Source organism: Pollicipes pollicipes, unplaced genomic scaffold (assembly GCF_011947565.3).
Source record: "Pollicipes pollicipes isolate AB1234 unplaced genomic scaffold, Ppol_2.1 Scaffold_6138;HRSCAF=7277_pilon_pilon_pilon, whole genome shotgun sequence".
Lineage (NCBI taxonomy): Eukaryota > Metazoa > Arthropoda > Thecostraca > Pollicipedomorpha > Pollicipedidae > Pollicipes > Pollicipes pollicipes.
Genome location: NW_023596818.1, coordinates 32,743,761 through 32,762,623, shown reverse-complemented (window position 1 = coordinate 32,762,623; position 18,863 = coordinate 32,743,761). Strand labels below are relative to the sequence as shown.

General features: G+C 50.4%; 2 protein-coding genes across 2 annotated transcripts; one reads left to right on the top strand and one right to left on the bottom strand.

The window, feature by feature from the left end:
• Positions 1-1,032: 1,032 nt before the first annotated feature.
• LOC119106115 (uncharacterized) lies at positions 1,033-5,308 on the top strand. The gene is made up of 2 exons (XM_037229711.1): positions 1,033-2,500; positions 3,677-5,308. Exons 1-2 carry the CDS (start codon positions 1,160-1,162, stop codon positions 4,295-4,297), a joined length of 1,962 nt encoding a protein of 653 aa, XP_037085606.1. The 5' UTR covers positions 1,033-1,159; the 3' UTR covers positions 4,298-5,308.
• Positions 5,309-15,553: 10,245 nt separating this feature from the next.
• LOC119105588 (uncharacterized) lies at positions 15,554-18,754 on the bottom strand. Its single transcript, XM_037229049.1, has 5 exons — positions 18,686-18,754; positions 18,225-18,335; positions 17,722-17,863; positions 16,811-16,881; positions 15,554-15,595 (listed from the first exon to the last, which is right to left on the bottom strand). Exons 2-5 carry the CDS (start codon positions 18,309-18,311, stop codon positions 15,554-15,556), a joined length of 342 nt encoding a protein of 113 aa, XP_037084944.1. The 5' UTR covers positions 18,312-18,335; positions 18,686-18,754.
• Positions 18,755-18,863: the final 109 nt, after the last annotated feature.

Genomic DNA, 18,863 nt, shown 5'->3' with positions numbered 1-18,863 from the left:
AGGGCTGGGTGCATTAACGTGCATTGGGAGGGGGGGGGGGGAATAAAATTTGTATCGTATTGCTGCCCGTCAAAATGATATGCTTGTATCGCTAGTAAGTCTTGAGCTAGTCAGGAATGAGCCACTATAAAGAAACATTGCCGTTTCCAAGCGTCAGCGATGGGCTCTGGTATGCTCAGATAGAGATTAAAAGCGTAAATAATAAGGCCTTCCACTGCAATGCTAATGGTGATCATGCCAATGATGCCAATGACCACGGTTAATGATGCATTGCAGGGCTCAATAATAAGCTTAAAATAGATGTGGATGCCTGCAGGTCAGCTACTTTTGCAGATGGCGAAGATGAAATGCTCAACATGCGGATTAATTTGATTAGTACTTGCCCTCCGTCAAGATATGTTCTGCTGAGGTGCACATGTATATGTTACCAGAGAAGAGGTTATAATCTTCGACCTTCGTTTTACGACACCTGGCACCGACCACCGTTTTACGACCACCGATCACCACCAGCGGGAAGCTACCAGCACAAAACATTGCGTAAACCCGGTTTTACCAATCCTGTCATGCCTGATTAGACTAATTCAGAGTGGCTTGATAATGCTTTGATCATCCCAGCATATACAACAGTGTATGTCAAAGCCTTTGTATCAATGCAATTTCCTCCCATCTGTACTGCCGGGCACCACTTAAGTCCATGCACCCGCAGCTGCCATATTATTGAAAAAGACATATTGTAAACGGTGTCCGTGTTGGAAAACAAGAAAAAAACGAGAAACGATCTCCGCCGAGCCATTCATGCGTTTGACGTATGTAATGCTTCGGCAGGCGTCCGGAGGACTGCATCCTCAAATAGCACGTTTTCTTGGTATGCATATTTTTGCATTTATACGTGCCTCAAGTAATGTTGAAAAGGTATTTAAAATCTGAAAAGTGCTTTCTCATGTTCGGCGCGTGCCCAGCTAAACAAAATGGGCGAACTCTGAGGATGGCCAGCGGTTTTCTATAGCCTTGACCTGCGGTGTGTCGGCAGGGTTTTGGGCGGAATATGGTTACATATGTAGCTGCGTCGGAGAAAACAAAGGAAAGCGTAGCAGAGCGTTGGGAATACAGCTGGTGCCGGGTTGCACCTGAGTACGTTTACCACCTGCAGAACTGAAGAATGTCTGAAGATCTCACGAAAAGTGCATCTAAGAACATTGCAAAAGAAACAGAAGATGGAACATTAAGTTCCGCTGAAGCAAGAGAACCGGAGAAGCAGAAAGATGAACAAGATGCACATGGCCAAGGTCTACATCACACTCAAATATCTCTCTCAGCTTGTAAAAAGATATCGTACGTGTCGCAGTTTTTGGTGGTTGCTATCGCTGTGACAGCATTTTGCTCTATAGCGTACCTCAGTATACGTAATCTGACTTCAAGTCACATCCTTCAGAGTAAGAAGATAATCCCTCGGAATGACGCATGGTTTAAGCTAGCTATATGCGTTCGACCCTTTATTCAAAAAGAGATTTTGTCAGAATTGTATCGCCTTAAAATAGGAATGACTTTGGATGATTACGTTAAGTCTCTTCGACCACCCTCGGCATGGAATTCAACACAGTGGCTGGACGTCACATTGCGGCCATTAGGCTATAAACTGTATTTTCAAGAGGTGCACCCGTGGAATAAAATTAATGTAAGCGACGTTTGGTCGTATCAAAACGACAGTTTCCGGAAGGCTTTTCACGAGTTCAAGGTAAATGACGTGCGCATAACGTCCAAGATGGGCGACATGGATACTTTGGAAGACTACGACAACTGGCATTATTCGGGGACCTCAGACGACATTGAATATGCGGTCTTGACAACCGAAAAAAGCTTGAATTCAACAAGAGCGGACTATGCTCTTTTGGGAGAATACTCTCTCGGTCCCCTTTACGGAGGATGCTTGAATATCACTGTCAATGAAACCATGTCAAAGCGACAAATGCAGCTCGATGTGAGGTTTAATAGCGACGTGTATTCCAAGTATAAGTCTCAAACCAGTAATTACGGCCAACAGCGGGTCAAAACAAACTTGTTTGGGGAGGCCGATCTTTTTGTGTACGACACCGGTGACTTTTTTACAGAAATACCCATCATTCAAAAGTTTAGTAAGTTTAGTATTCGTTCAAATACACTAGAGCGTCTTTGGGTAACGGGCTCCAGCCACCAGCGGGAAGCTACCAAAGCGAAACATTGCGTAAACACGACGGACTATTCGCAAACCAATTGCCGCAAGTGGTGCATAATGCGAAAACTTTTGAAGTCGCTGGAATGTATTCTGCCGTGGATGCGAGATGTGATACAGAAACCTTGGATGGAAAAAGATTACGGAAAACTGCCTGTGTGCCCAGATCAGGAAAGTTTTACGAAAACGTGGGAAATTCAGCAACTGTACCTCACTTCAACAGGAGCTAAAATGCCTCGCCCGGTACAGAAATGCATGGAAAGCTGCCCCGATCACTGCCTTTCGTTCAAGGTAAGAATATGGCCTGGCATATCTGTGGCCAAAATCGAGAGCAAAAACGTCCTCTGCACACATTTAGCAAAGCAATGGGTCAATATGACGGTCGCTCTGAAAAGCTCGGGGTCAAGGTTTGACCGTCTGTATGTGTGTTTGTGTGCATCCAGCCCTCCGAGCGTGCTGCGCCGAAGCGTTTGTTGATGTTTCTTGTTTTTCAAGATGTTTCTTGACGTCCATTGTGCAGAAAGGTTATAGAGGAGTGAAATGCGCAGGAGTATGTTTTCGTGGTTTCTCACACACATGGCTATCAACTTTCAACTATTGAAAAAGCTTGTTTCATCATAGCTGATGCTCGCTTCATTACCTTAAAATGTGAAGCACTCCTTTTGAAATCATTCGACAGGAGCGGAAGCCCGATCTAGTGCGGAACGTTGTTTCGCGAAACCAGTCATTTTCGTATCTGCTAGTCAGAATTTTGACGATTAACACGCGCACGGGGGCTGGTTGAATGGCAATCGCTCGGGGGATTTCTTCCTGATCTATTAAAACTAAAATTACACAAAAAATAATCACACAAACTTCACAGGGTTGACTTCTCTGTATGCGAACTCTTGGTCTGTCAAACTTTGAGGTTTCTATGTCGTGAACTTTAAGCAAGAATGTGTCAAACAAGGTCCAGTTCCAGATTTGTGTCCAAAGTACCCCATGGCCTCATGAAAACGTTTTGAATCTCGACACCTATTCTGGACAAAAGACTGCTGGTGTTAAGTGGACGTTAGCGTCCTTCTTTGAGCCTTATGAGGTTGTGAACAAATGCTATTTTCAGTTGTCTGCATCTGAATAAGCGTAAAAGATTACGCCACCTGGTATGCTCCTAAAAACAAAATTTTGACTTGCGTCATGTTAGGGCATTGGCTTACTCTCACCTTCGAGAAGTTCAAGGAAAATTTCCGTTGCGGTTCATGTTATTTATAATTTTGTTGCCTAAGAAACCATGTTCGAGACGTATTGCGTCGGCTAACATCAAGACAGCGTTCTAGAATTGTGCCGTCGCCTTGAAGTGTTGTTGCATCAGGTTGAACGATTCCCTGGAAATTGCCCTTGCTGACAGCCACGGCCTGACATTGACGTGCCATAGATCAGTGACCCTACAAGGTACGTCTCATCTATGGTCACCTACTTTGCTTTCAGGTAAGTCTTTTATCACTTGGAAGCAAATCAGTCGGCAGTAACTACGGTATAAGCTTGACCATCTCACCTGAAGTGGAGTCTGTGAGGGAGCACCGTGAGTACACCTTTGAGAACATGGTGGCCGAGTTGAGTGCCTCCATTAGCTTCCTGCTGGGCCTGTCCGCCATCGCCATCTACGACTGGCTGGTGGCCTTCGGCGTCTGGTCGGCCATCCGGCTAGGCTTGTATGAAGACGACCTCGACGGAGAAGACGAGTACTACGCGCCTGATGGCGAAGAGGCGGCATGGCCATCCGACACAGTTGGCGGCTTGTCGCAGCTTCAGGTGCTTCCCGAGGAGAGGGGCGAAGGCGGGTCTCTCACCCCCTCGGAGGACGGCCGCGACGACGCCGCCAGCCTCATCTGGTACGTGGAGCCTAGCGCTAAGGAGGCCGCCGACAAATCGACGTCACCCAAGGCTGTGGCTGCCCCCCGGAGCCGTCGCCGAGACAGCCTCGAACTGCCGACGGTCGGCAGCGGTCCAGAGGCTGGGTCATGGAGGCCACCGACCCCCTCCGGCGACGGCCTCTCTCAGTACGCCACGCCGAGCGGCGGCTCCTCGCAGCCGAACCCCGAGGCCTGACCTGGCCGGCGCCGGCGGGGCGCGTCATGCCACGGCGCGGGTCACCGGAGTCGAACGACGCGGCTGACAGTCTGGCCCGAGACTGCGTGCAGCTACCAGCCGTGTCGGCATTCCTTGCATTGTCTCTGGTACGATTCCACTGCCGTCGTGCCTATTGGCTATTATATTGTTTATTGGCATGCGCTATCGGCAAAATGTTTCCCGGGCTGTTGTCACCCTGAGTCACTCACCGTGCCCCTGCTAACAAAATGTGCGTCGTGTAAGTTTAGATGAGTGTCCATCCTTGCGTTGTTGCACCGTTCAGCTTGGATTTATTGGTACTGGGTGTGGTGCTCTCGCGTCGGCGTCTGGCGTGGCGCTCTCGCATCGGTGTCTGGCGCGGTGCTCTCGCAACGGTGTCGTGTGTGTCGCTCTCACACCGGTACCGGGTGTGGTTCTCTCGCATGGGTGTCTGGCGTGGCTCTCTTGCATCGGTGTCTGGTATGGCGCTCTCGCATCGGTGCCGGGTGTGGTGCTCTCGCATCGGTGTCTGGCGTGGCGCCGTCGCATCGGTGCCGGTTGTGGTGCTCTGGCATCGGTGTCCGGCGTGGCACCCTCGCATCAGTGTCTGGCGTGGCGCTCTTTCATCGGTGTCGGGTGTGGTGCTTTCGCATCGGTGTCTGGTGTGGTACTCTCGTATCGGTGTCGGGTTTGGTGCTCTCGCATCGGTGCCGGATGTGGTGCTCTCGCATCGGTGCCGGGTGTGGTGCTCTCGCATCGGTGCTTTGTGTGGCGCTCTCGCATCGGTCCTGGGTGTGGCGCTGTTCATCATTTCCACCGAACTGATGGTAGTCCAGTATGGGTGTTTTGTGTGGTGCTCTTCCCAATTTTCCATTAAGTCTGATAAGCTGTTTTCGCTGTCTGCTCCATTCCGTTCATTATTGCAATTGTTTCTCTCCGTCTTCGTGGCGTTGCCTTGATTTTTCACCGTATAATTATGGACTGCCACCAATAAACTTAAGTAGGACTCCATCTACTCACCACTAACTGGAACAAACACAGATGTGTCAAAACGCAGTGCAGTCTTGTCCTGAATACGCTGATTTCTAGTGTAATGACTAGTTACGTGATTAGTGACCTCTAGTGGTGTGACCCTATCAGGTGCACAGCTAGAGCTTGTGCGGGGATTTGCGAGGGGCGGGGCTTGGACTTTTTTAGGACCGAGTCCCAGCCCTATTCGCGGTACCATTGCGCTGCGATCAGATCACAGACACCATAAATGCTAATTACTGCACAGCTGATGTGGCAATGGCTTATCAACGTCGGTTTGCCCTAGTGCCGAAACCAATTGTCTCAGCTATGTATACAGTGTGCATAATCATTTACGTATGCTCAGTGCAATGTGTATATCTGTTCGACTTTCTACTGAAATTGCCACTTAATTACTGATGGTGTGCGGGGCATTGCCTTGCCAATGAAGATCAGTGCAGTGTGAAGTCAAAGCATTTCTTTGTGCACCGTATTGCGAAATTATACTCAGTAACGTCGCGATCAAAACACTGCTCGATTCTCACGGAAAGAAAGGGGGGGGGGGGCTTAACTTCCATGATGCTCCTCTTGGTTGCGCTCATACGTGAAGCAACTCCAGCTATTTCTTTCGCACAGATGATAAGGTTCACGTTGAATCGTCCTGAGTGCTTCTAGTTTATTACGATACTTAGCAAAGCATTCGAATAAAGGCATGTCTTTAACAAAGGCACGATACAAAAAACTGAGTTCCTGGCCATTAACACAATAACTTCTTTAACAGCGCGAATGGCGAGGGTTACATATACAGATACAGACATTCATTATCGGATGGCATCTTTTCTAGGCTCTCGTTTACATATGAAACATAGGAAACGTATCCATTATCACAGATCATCCCGATCCATTGTTACTCTGCAGCATACAGGTGATGGTCATCAGTGTATGGTACTTGACCACTTCCTCCGCGCTGAGCCAACACGGTCTCTTTGTCAGATCGGTCAGATCTTTGGGATGTGTTTTATGGCAACCAAAAATCACTTTCCCCGAATAGCTATTTTTTTAACCTCAAAGCGCGAGATCGGTTCGTTGTCCTACTTTCCGTGGCGCGCCATCTTGTCGTCCTCCTTTCTCCACACAGCCCGTCATCTTGTTGTTCTACTACACCTTTCCTGGAGCACCACAAAACAGGGACGGGTCCATAGGGGAGGGATCATGGGGTCATGTCTCTTCCCCTTGAGTCCCATGGGGTTTTGACGCCCCGGGGAGGCGCCAACTACCATCGCGAAGGGACAGTAATACATCCAATTCGGAACCACATAACCTGTATTTTTATGAAACACCAAATTGCAGGGGCACCACAACATTCGTGCTATGCCCCTTGACGAAATCCTGCCTCGGCCCATTCCGCGAGGGAGCGCCGAAGTCTTCATTTCGGGGCACCATGACCTTTATTTTCAGGAAGCACCCAATTCCAGAGAGGACCAGAAAGAGTCCCGATCCATTATTCTGAAAGAGCCAGGAATTCCAGACACATAACTATGTTGCCGCCCTGATAAAATCCTGGATCGGACCCTTGGACAAGGAGGCACAAAATCTTTTCTTTCGGGGCGGCGTCATCTACATTCAAGAGGCACGACATCAAAGCAAGCCATAAACAAAGCCCAAAACCATAATTTCAAAAGGGCACCAAAATCCAGGGGCATCACTATCAGTGTGCCCTTCACACTGGAAAAATTATGAATAGGATCGTTCAAGGAAGGGGCAAAGCAGTTCAGGGAAACAGGCACCGATACCTTCTTTATCATTTGGGCCTTACGACGCACATAGCTGCTGAGGCAATATGGTGTCGCCTGCCTCTCACCCTGGCAGGAAGTGCGGGCACCATGGGGAATCGAACCCCGCATCTCTGGCTTCCCAGGCGCGCAGTAGTTAACGCAGACGCGCTAACCCTTACACTATTGTCGCCCTAACCCTCTAACCAGCAACCTTCTTTTCGAGCCATTATCACATTTATTTTCTAAAGGCACGTAATTCCAGGAGTCATCACAATATCCATGCCTCTCCATTTTCTAAATCCTCATCGGCCCATTCGGCCATGGGGCACGTTTCTTTCGGACTACCACTGCATTTATTTCCTTGAGACACCAAGTGCAAGTGGGCGATTGAAAGAACAATTGAAGGTGGTCCAAAACTTCCCTATCAAGGGGCACCGGAATACAAGAGCACCACAATTCTTCTGTCGTACACCCTGACGAAACCCTGGTTTGGCACCTTCGTTGGAAAGGCATCAAGAACCTTGATTCTGGGGCATCATAACATTTATTGTCATGAGCACCCAATTTGAATTGGAACACCACAATCGGCCCAAACATTCATTTTAAAGCGATACAATATTCCAGGGGCACTTAAAATGGCCCCTAAAGCCATATTTTTACGAGGAATTAATTTCAGCACGACTACCGCCCACCCCACCTCTTGGGCTCTGAGAGTCCCACATGGGTCCCGAGAGTCCCTGTTTGGTCCCATGGGGCCGAAAATCAGGGGTCCGATTAAAGGGTCCGAAGCGCGAATCAGAGGTCGTATGGAGGGATAAAGCCCGAAGGCCGGACCCTATAATGTCAGAGTAGCTCTAGCACTGATCGGAGGTCCCGCGCGACTGTCTTTATTTGAGACAGCTGACTGAGAACAGCAATATCGGGCAGTCCGTTCCGTGCCATTCTGGGGCCTAGGGTTGATTTCCCGAGCAGGGCCAAGGCCAATATCTCTAAATGTCAATCCGAATGCATCCTTCATTGGTCGGGACACCGGAAATAATTAAGGACACACATTGCTGGTCAGTGACCACAGCCCCTACCAGGAGACCATGTGTCGGCGATGAGCCCCAGGGGAACCAGGAGCACATTTGCAAAATAGAGATGATGATGGGGCCCCGTATGTGGAAGTGCATGTTGTGCTGGTCTGGCCCCTCCTGACAATGAAAGGATTTATGAGAAATGACAAAAAAGGGTCCACGTGTACAATGAGACAGTGGAGAGGTATGTACCCGTCAGGGACACCAGTGACGGACGAGGCAGCCCCCGCACCATTTCAACCAGGGGCCGATAAGGCGAATGAGTGTCTCGGTAACAATTATTGGACTTCCCGTGCCAGTAAAGGGTCCGCTTGCATCAGCGAGGGCCGAGGGCCTGCCATATCGAGGAGGGGACCGGTTGTGATGCATCCTTCTGAGGGTCTCCATACGGCCCTGGGGGCTATCGCCAGAATAAAAGCCGCTGGGGATCCCAGGATGGGACGGAATGCCCTTCAGCTGCTGACCAGAACGTTATACCAATGCAATTCAGTTGGCTGACCAGTTGGCTCTCTGAACGGATTCAGCAGTCGCAGCATTACGAGCAAGAGAGATACGCCAGTGCGCCTTCCCATTGCGCCTTCCCGTAATCCGTCCAGACTACCAATCTAAAAATTGCACTAGTGGAACATCCGGCCCGGGAAACCTTTCACAAGCATACCCATTGACTTCATAAAGCGTTGGAAAGTACCGATTTCGATACGTGGTCATTTCCACCCGTCTGTTGACCGCTGCCAGGTGTTACTGCAAGGTTCCGTATCATGTGATGGCGTAACTACAGCATTTTTGTTCCGTTTCACAGAGCACCTCACGGAGGGGGCGCCAAGAAATCACGTACAGCCCGACCACAATACTTTCCCAGCACGCTGAACGCTTACACAAAACACTGCAGTTCTTTCATCTACACACAACACAATAAAACTCATTATTCTGGATGCATTGCTCATTCATGACCACAAACGACTTCTAAGCAAAACAATGAATCAAACTGCTGAGCTATCTCTTTGGAGCAGCATTACAAATATATCGCTTAGACAGGGAACAAGACACTGATGAATGGCACGGGTATGGGGTGATTGGCAAGCAGTGTTGTGATTTGCTGTGTTGATTGTGTTATTCACAGTGTGTGGTGCCAATGACGTCTTCTGAACGGCTAAAGAATTGCCTGATGTTGCCAAGTCAGAACGGCAGTGAGTGCTGTCCAGTGAAAAGTTTATTGTTGGTTTGTATGCTCGTGTTTTGTGCTCTGATTGATGTGTTTAAGGTGCCGAAATGAAATGGAGAGCCAGATATATAGAAAAGTCAGTCACCAGTCATGTAGAGCTTCGTGTGTCTCTCGCCATATCAGGATATATATATATATATATATATATATATATATATATATATATATACATAATTATCGAACGCTCTGTGCGATTCGGGCAAAAGCACCGGCCAGAGCTAACACAACACCATATCGGAGTGATCGGAAACAGTAAAATTCACGGTAATTGAATCTCCACACATGTACGCTGCGAAAATGCTGGAAAACTGGAGAAGGCCTCTTATTTTGTGAGCTCCATAGAGCTCTAGGTTCTATCCACCAAAAATCTTCGTATTGCGGCCATTGAGTTTTAATATTCTTATAAACGCAGTTTGTATACGGGAACCTAGCTTACTGCGCACAGCCCTAGAAAACTAGGCGTGATTTGTAGGCAAATACATCGAGCTTGTTCATTTTCGTCGGATCATGGTGGATTCTGTCGTCTTAAGGCTAAATATTTCGAAGAAAACATGGCACCATACACTTAAATTGGCTGCTAGATACCATCAAAATCAGTTACAAGCTTGATTCCTAGCTTATACACGATTAGCCGGGTAGTTGATGTGATCCACTGATGGCTGAGGACTAATACAGAGTTTTTGCTTTGTCTGTTGCAAGAGAATACAGAACATTCTATCTTTCAAAATGAATCAAAACGTAACGTGCAAGTATAATAGTCGTCACAGATTTAATAAACAACGGAAATAAGATGCACAACATCGGCGGCGTGTAAGATTGTTCGACAATGACAGGAACGAATTCATCGGCGTAATCGGCATAGCCGCGAATTCAGTCAACAACAAACGGCAATAACCGAAGATCAGATGACTGAACGCCCATGTGTGATCAAGAGTGCCCGGGCAGGTGAACAGAGAGAGCTCTGATAAGGGAATGGTCTTCAGCAAATAAGCTCAAAAAGCAAAAGAGCCATAGGTCAATGAAGTTTGCCCCTGAGCATCGAATGCCCCGGAGCGTTGCCTTCTATGGGGCCCCAGCAACAGCACGGAGCCCTCCAAGCAAGTAGAAAGAACCCGATACCAATATGAAGGGCCCCTGAGCAACTGAGTGTACCCCGGCATTTGGGTCCCAGGCAGCAGCGGCGGGGCGGGAGAGCCTGCTTACCCCGCGGGTGCAGCGGTCCCTTCCAAGCCGGCGCCGCCCGCCATGTCTCCGGCCGCGCCGCAGCCCGGTGCGTTTGCGCCCAGTCCGCCGGTGAGCCCCGGACATGACCGCCAGGTGTCTAGGTAATTTATAGTAACCATACTTAACTGTACGCATCACGTGATCATCAGTGGAATGCCAGGTTGACTGTGCCATCTGTTGACAAAAGAGGGAAATAGCGGCACGACTCAAAGATGCTTCTGTAGTGTTATCTAGCGGCAGGAATCCAAACTAGCCTGGTTGCCATGGATACTGGACGTTTTGAACACTGGATCATACGGCTCTGGACTTTGCGACTCTGGACGTTGCGTCCCTGGACCTTATGAACGCCCAAAATGGGCACGGAATTGAACGTTTTCTGGACGTTGCGAATAATGGATGCTGCGATCCTGAGCGATATGAACACTGGACGCTGCGATCCTAGACTTTTTGATGGCTCCCTGGTCTGTAGTGCATTTTGGTCACCTGCTGAAAACTGTTCTGATTTAAGCTACTACTTTTTTCTAATTCAAACTAATTCGTTTTCAATTTCGCAATGGTGTCACCAAATGGCTCGCAAGACTTCCGTTTCTTGTTGTCACCGAACGTATCCGATCATATCAGAAGCTTTATTTTCCAGTGAGAATGGCGCTCGTTGGCAGAAAAAGGAGGCAGCCATCAGCGCACAACGCCAGTCAAATGACTTCACTCGGTCCTTGGTGCACTCCGTCGGGACTTGTCTGGTCAGGCCTGTGTGGCTAAAGACGACCAGCCCCTCCTTGACTGTCGTAGCTCGTTGAGTATAACAAGCCTGTGCTGCTCGTCTATGCAGTCTTTACGGCCAGCCAAGCGGCTAGAACCATTATCCATAGCTACAAAACCGGAGATGACCGTGCGCATGGCGCGGGTATGGCACCCCCGGAGAGGCGAGTGTCTGTTTGCATGCATTTACAGTGCTCTTGACCTGTTACGGTGGCGACAGTTGACAGTCTGGTTTTCGTATTAGATAGGTGCTGCAATTTCTCTCCGTTGTACTTTTGTACCAATCTACAGAAATCATGCTGCCAGTTTGAGAAAAAGGTTGATATAAATCATGATAGTGTGTCACTGTTACGCATACGCACAAGTAAAGGCGGTTTCTTATACGCTGTTTGTTATGCACAACTCTCCAGACTTGCAATCCAGTTCCCTCCAGACTTGAGATCCAGTTCCAGCCACATTCTAGACATGCGAGACGCCGCTTGAAAACAGTATGGTCTGGGCTAGATATGGCTTATTACTGCAATTGAGAGTTGTTTTGTGCGTTTTGACATTCAGATAGATGACTTGTTCTTGGAATTACGCATGGCCACGCGTGTCAGATCCCAGGGTCCACGTCAGGAGCTTCACTGCACTGCGCCGACGGTCACCAACATTGCAGTTCCATCGCTGGAAAGATTCGTACATGTTTCCGAACAAAGACAGGTTGTCACTACTCACCCAACATCTAGTTTGGATTCCTGATACCCTTGGTTGTGTGGTAGCTGCCGCCTGTCTCCGCCCCACCCGGCCCTTAAAACGAGTGAAACGAGTACCTTGCGCATGCTCTGCCTTGCATCTCCACTCTTAGTATTCGGCCATTTCTCAGTTCAAGAGCCAGTCATTATTTTAAGGATCTATTTTACCGATTCGGACTGCTGTGGACTTCGCTAGTGCGTAATAAACAATCTACCAGCCGTGCGGCGCGCAGCAGTTTTAACCCGCGCGCGGCCCGAAAAAGTTGACTTCTCCCTATGGTTTTTCGAGCGCGGGTAAAAACCAACGCTCGCAGTCGCACGACATTTTCAGCACCTGTTTACCTATCATTCTGTCATCCTTTCTCCACATTTGAAGGTTTGATCTACCAATATCAGTGACCTAGGTCAGGCCAAAGAGGTCAACCACCAAAAATCTGACCACACATCACTGTTCTGTGGCTCATTTGCCATTGTTCAAACTTGCTATAGTAATGGCACATGGTATTACCTATAACTTGTATCTTTACGATTCTTCGGAAAATCTGAGATCAGTGGCTTGACATCAGGCCGCTTTTACTATGCTCGTACACAACACAAATTTGCACGAATTTTTGTGTACCTGTAGTGTTTTTATGTGAAGAAAAAGTACTCACTCACATGCACAACACATGTTGTGAGTACATGGCCTCGGCCCAGGTCATGGCACACCTCTATGGCTGCCTTCTGTAAAACACGTGCTGAGCGCAAAATAAGCAGGTTTAGAAATGATATCACTCAAATGCATGATGTCACAATAGTTCACGTACAAATGTGCAAGATCATATAAGGTCATCCTAGGCCGAGTACTTTTGTTTCCAGTAAAGGAGAGGCTAGTTGAACGAGCGCGACGCGTGTAACCAACTCCTTTTCGTGTTCGTAAAGCTGATGACGCATAATTTCATGTTATAACGTGGCTGCTCTTAGCTCGTTGCAAACAATTTGGCAAGAATCGAAAGGCTGATGTATGATGTTAACAACAGCTATACGATATTCAATACCTGCAGATGTACAATACACTATTTCTGATCGCGCAGAAAAGTATGGTGCTGTTTAGATAGACCCTGTTAACAGTTCAATTTTTTCGATCGCATGGTTTATCAGTCTGACCTAAGTTGATCTCAGATGACCTGTGGATCAGTCTTAAATGGTATTTTTGGGTCTGGAAAATTTTGCCCCACAACTGCACATAATGAAGTAATCTTAGAAGCACATTGTAAAAAGGTATCGTACTTGTGTGCTGTTGGTAGACCAAATTTGAATGCTGACCTGATCTAACCTGACTCTTGTGGGGAACAGAAGTGGTCGTAACGGACTCACCACAGTCTTAGCACTTATTTCCGTGCTCTCAATATCCGTCTTGACGTGTTAATATAGGTTTCCAATGCACTTATCAGAACGACCGCCTTTGACCTAACCTGGCCGGGCGCAGCTGCCTCAGACCCCCCCCCCCCCATTCGGCCAGGCACAGGTTTAGGCGTTTGCACCAAGCCTATGGCGTAATTTTAGCACCAAGCCTGAAGCGTAATTTCATGCGATAGCGCTTGAATCATTTGCGAGTTTATTAAACGACGCATTCCTACCTTCGAAAGCAAGAGGTTTGTCAGTGCCGGTGGCGCAGTATACTTGATATTCGTCGGTTTTTGAATATGTGGAACACACAGTGTTTATGCATAGCTAGAGGGCGTACTAATTCAAGAGACTCAGGGCATGCATAACAAAACTGGATTATTTCCAGGTTAACGACACGGAACATTTTACACATTACATGGTGCTGGCAGTATGTTTTCCTACAAAGATGTCGATCTCGTCAAAAATCTACGATTTCATAAATAGCACAGGTTTCTGCTAGCCTCCACCACCAACCTCCACCATTGCCATATTTCGTAAAATCGTTTTCTTGAATACTAAGGATTGGGTAACGGACACTTTTGTCTGTTGGCATTGTGCACACATGCCTACATGTTAGGTCCCTAGGCTTAGGAATTCTGGAATACTACTGGCTTAAGGGATTGGGCGCGGCGAGGTAGCTTCGTAGCGTTCTCTCTTCGTAAGAAGGGAAACCAATTTTCATTTCAAAAACAGCTTTGAAAATTCTGAAGAACCTGGCAACACTGTAATATTGTAGCTTTTTTAATGCGCCTTCCTTACGGTCATATTGATACGGACAGAAACGCTGCCATAATGGAACCACCGTCACCGCGTGCCCGCCTCCGAAATGGGACAAAGCCAAAAGTAGAACAAAATTCCTGGCAACCAAACGCAGTCGAATCATAAAATCATGCCGGAGATTTTGAAGTGAACTTTAGGTATGAGCTGATTTTCGGTGCATCCACTTTTTCACATGCCTTCCCGAGTGATCTTCACGCTTGTGCTCCTCTTTAGCGAATATCTACTTAAGCACTGGTTGTAGCCGTCCCGCATTGTAGATAGCTGCTTTTTCGATGTTTTTGGTAGGTAACGAACAGTGTTGATCGAGTAGGAATGCGTTGACCGTTTTTGAGACGGCAATAAATAACCGCGCAACCAATGCAACTTCGAACACTAAATATGCCATCAAACGTCATCGCGCATAAGCAATGTCGAAAAAAGATGACTGTAGCATTGCCATTAATTCCCACGAAACACAGATCGGCTGAAGCCGAGCTTTTGGTTATTTTCTATTCGTGATGGAATAATGAGCCCGGCGATATTTTCCTGTTAAATCGGAGTCATGAAATTCAGGACAACCTTCAACAAAGCCGTCATTGTCATGTGTGACGTCACATGTATTCTACACTCGGCCGAGCATGGGCAGCCATCTTAACCAAACGCCAGTTGGCTGCTCAGGCTACGACCGGACACAACAAGGCATGCGGCTAATTGTAAATTTAAAGCGTCAGCATGTGCAGCATACAGGTTGACAAAAGATATAGCAGCCAAGCAAATGTAACAACACTATTTGCCACCGATAGTATGGAGCACTCGTCGCCCTCTGAAGATGATCTAAAACTAAGCACTATCAGCGGCAGTGTTCGCGACATCGATGTCTGAGCAGTGAGCAAAAAACTCCGGTTGTTGCCCATACAGCTCGGAGACAACCGCGTGCCGAACGGTAGTGAACAGCCCGACATTACTGCGCGACAAAATTTCAGGTGACATCCATTCTAATCTCGGTCACGTGACACGCATGCGGCCGGACGGCAGCCGGCGACGGCCGATTTCACAAACCAAACACCGCACAAGACGGCCAGCAAAACAGCAAACCCGGAGGACTGGTAACGAACGGCGGCAGGCAACGGGCAGAGGAGAGGAGAGAGGAGAGAGGAGAGGACAGGGCGGGTGACGAAGGTGTTCCGGACTGCAGCGGTGTTCTACCGAGATTAGAACGCGTGCAGATCCGGCCGGCCGGCGGTCCGGCGCGTGCGGGGATAGGCGGCCCGTCACCGCTCCGTCTCCAAGAGGGCAGACAGGCGGCGACGCGGCTGGCGGGGCAGACACGCGGGCACACAGCACACAGAGGAAAGGGGCGGCAGGGTCTCGCTGAAGGGTCCACGGTGGGCGACCCAACAGCGCCAGCAAAGGGTCCAGGAGCACAGCGGGAGATGGGGACCTCACTAGATGGGCATCAGTCGCCACTGGGAAAATGGGCGAAACAAGGGAGAAATTGACGTAAACATTCGAAATGCAAGCCTGATTTTCACCCGCGATTCAAATACGGTGTAAAACGTGGTGAACAGCGAAACACTGAAGCAGCATCCAAGGCCTTTCGTCGCCACGTCGTCTCTGATCACAAACGGAAAGATCGGACGGATTCACAGGCACCGGCGGACGGATTCACAGGCACCGGTATGGACGGATTCCGCTTCAGGATTACACCAACACGCCGTTCAAGGAGATGAGCTGTACGACGCGCAGGCCTCCAACTCCCACTGACACCGCGGCGCGATGCACTACTGACTAGCAAGACTAGAGATCGCGGCTCCCGCGGCCCACTGTAGTCTGAGGCGGTGAGGCGGCGTGCCGGAGGCGCGCCGGCCGGCGCGGCCGCCACCCGGCCGGTGCTATTACACTTGACACCGTACTGGCAGTGCTGACACAGCGGCGGTCCCGGGCCGGGCGCGCCGCGTGCGAATGGTGCCCTGGCTCCGACCCTGCAGCAGCGGCTCCTCCGTGCCGCGCGAAACGGGGCCGCACCGGCGGCGGCGGCGGCCATCAGCGGAAGGCCAGGCTGCGCCGCGCCGCGCCCGGCAGCCGACGGACGGGCGACGTCGGCACACGGAAACGAGGCGACCTGACCCAGGGCACATCAGAGGTCAGTGGTCGGCCATCCAGCCAGGTCACGACGCGTGAGAACCGTCTCAGCAACGTAAGGCATATCAATTATCGGAATTCAAAAGATGCGTGCGGTTAGTGGGGAGGCATTACGCAAAGCCGTTGGACGCGCTGTCATACATAAATTAACCATAATTTCACCGGTACCCAGGCAAGAGGTTGCCAGTTCGGTTTCGATCAACTGACCTGAGACTGGTGGTGCGGCACTGGTCTGGAGCTGACGGGACGTGACTGACCTGGTACTGACGGGACACGACTGGCCTGCACCTCAAGTTAGGGCGGGACGTGACTGACCTGGGACTGACGGTGCGTGAGCGGACCGGAGAGCGGGCCACCGGCGCGCGGACAGTGCGGCCGGCGCGGGCCGCCAGCCGGTGCCGGTCCACCAGCGCGTCCAGGCGGCGCGACTCAAAGTCCAGCGCGCCGGCGTCCAGCTCTGCCGACATGGCCGCGAACGATCACAAACTGCGGCCTCCGCCACACAGAGTGGAGCTCCCGGCCAACCCGGCTACACTGACGTGACCAGCTGGCAAACAATAACGATCTCATGGAGGCATTCAGCTTAGGCATTGAACATTGACCTTAACATCAAGCGTTGGACTTAAGCTATGCTAGGCCTGCCGACAAACATCCCCTTGCCGTCAGCTTAAAATTGTTTGTGATGTTTTTGCATGCAGCTAATTTGTTTGTTCTTTGTAAAGTTCCAAGCTTTGCCTCAGTCACATTTAATTTGATACATTGCCCTGCTGCCACTTTTGAGAGGGGTCAACTTAACCGATCAAGTTTGGACAGCAAACAAATGTTCTTTCCATACAGTGACGCTATCTTTCGTCATGATTGAGATGGCGGCTACCAGTGTGCCTGAGCACCAGCCACCGCGGGGACTAGTGCCACCTTGAGGCGAGGCAATCAGCCTTCCCCAAGGTCGCTCGGCCCATCACATGGAGCCTTACTGCGACGTGACGTCAACCACTACCATAGCCTTGCACAGACTAGGTCACAACATGGAAAGCTTGCAGTGACCGTCCATTTTGGTGAGATATTTGCTCAAGGTTCACGAGAAGCTCTGTTGTGGTTAATTGCTTGAATTTCGCGCCGTCGAGGCAAAACTTCGGACCAACTCTCTGTACACTGGCAGGGCAAGGGGTTCAATGCGGACATGGATAGCTCCAATACGTCCGCCCATGTCAAGCAAGGCCCAACAGAGAATGGAGGTGGAGACGTGTCCGCGCCTGATGGTGTGACGTCACTCCGCTAACGTCACCGCTCGCCGCACCTTCGTTTCCGCCGACGGCTCGCAGGCTGTCGTCCAGCGTGGAGCGAATCTCGCGGATCTCCTCGCCGGCGCGCGAGCTGCGCAGCATGTACTCCTGGCGCTTGCGGATCTCCTGCGCCAGCTGCTCCTTCAGGGTCTTGATCTGTCAGGCGGGGTGGCGCGTCACGTCGGCAAACACGACACCGCGTCGGCCCGCTCGCCGCCGCCGGCGGCACCACACCACTCTCGGCACGCACACCCAACCCGCGCATGCGCCGAAGGTGATTGGCAAGCAACCGTGTCCGCCAGTCCGCACGCCAGTGACCGTCACTGACGTCGCAGACCGCGAGCGCACGCCAGCGACCGACCATCAGTGACCTCCATTGCCAAAGGCGGCATGACTATCACCCATGACTACAGGTGATAGGCGGCGATCATCAGTCACCGCCAGTGGTGATAAATGATCGTCGGTGGCCATCAGTGAGCACTAGTGGCCGCCAGTGCAGTGGGTCGAGTTTTGTCACCTGCTGCTCCAGCCCGGCGATGCGCTGTTTGTAGCTGCGCTCCTTCGACTCCATGGTCTTCTCCAGCTGGGTGTAGCGCGTTCGCATCTGATCCACGTCAAATGGCAGTTCCTGTCGCAAACGAGGGAATTAATCTCGGATAAGAAGCCAATCTGAGCATGGCGCTGGCTTAATGACACCATACAGCGGAGCAATGTCCGCTACTGCCGGCGACGGGCGTAGTGGCAAGTTGTAACTCGTGCCAGACCTCGTTCCTGTCCGGTCCGACCGTCGACCGAAGCACGGGCCAGATGCCCCTGTCTGGTCTGTCGGCCCCTGTCGGCCACTTTGCAGGCAACCACTCTACCCTGCCTGATCTGTCGGCCACTGTACAACAACCACCCTGCCCTGTCTGGTCTGTCGGCCACTTTGCAGCAACCACTCTACCCTGCCTGATCTGTCGGCCACTGTCCTGCACCCACCCTGCCCTGTTTGATCTGCGTCAGCCGCTGCAGGTGCTGCTGTTCCAGGCCGCTCAGCTGCTGCTCCAAGCTGCGCACCTTGCCGCTGCAGCTCCGCGTTCTCCTGTTCTGCAGAGGTGAGCGTGCGGTCCAGCGCCGACCGCTGCAGACTGGTCTTGGCCGCCGTCTCGTCGGCCAC

What these genes read in the sequence shown, in the direction of transcription:
- LOC119106115 (XM_037229711.1), top strand. Translation starts at nt 1,160, where the DNA reads ATGTCTGAAGATCTCACGAAAAGTGCATCTAAGAACATTGCAAAAGAA. An exon ending in ATCACTGCCTTTCGTTCAAG is followed by an intron (nt 2,501 to 3,676) that starts GTAAGAATATGG and finishes CTTTGCTTTCAG; the next exon opens with GTAAGTCTTTTATCACTTGG.
- LOC119105588 (XM_037229049.1), bottom strand. Translation starts at nt 18,311, where the DNA reads ATGCGAACGCGCTACACCCAGCTGGAGAAGACCATGGAGTCGAAGGAG. An exon ending in AGCCGTCGGCGGAAACGAAG is followed by an intron (nt 16,882 to 17,721) that starts GTGCGGCGAGCG and finishes CCATGTCGGCAG; the next exon opens with AGCTGGACGCCGGCGCGCTG. An exon ending in TGGACCGGCACCGGCTGGCG is followed by an intron (nt 15,596 to 16,810) that starts GCCCGCGCCGGC and finishes CTGCCCCGCCAG; the next exon opens with CCGCGTCGCCGCCTGTCTGC.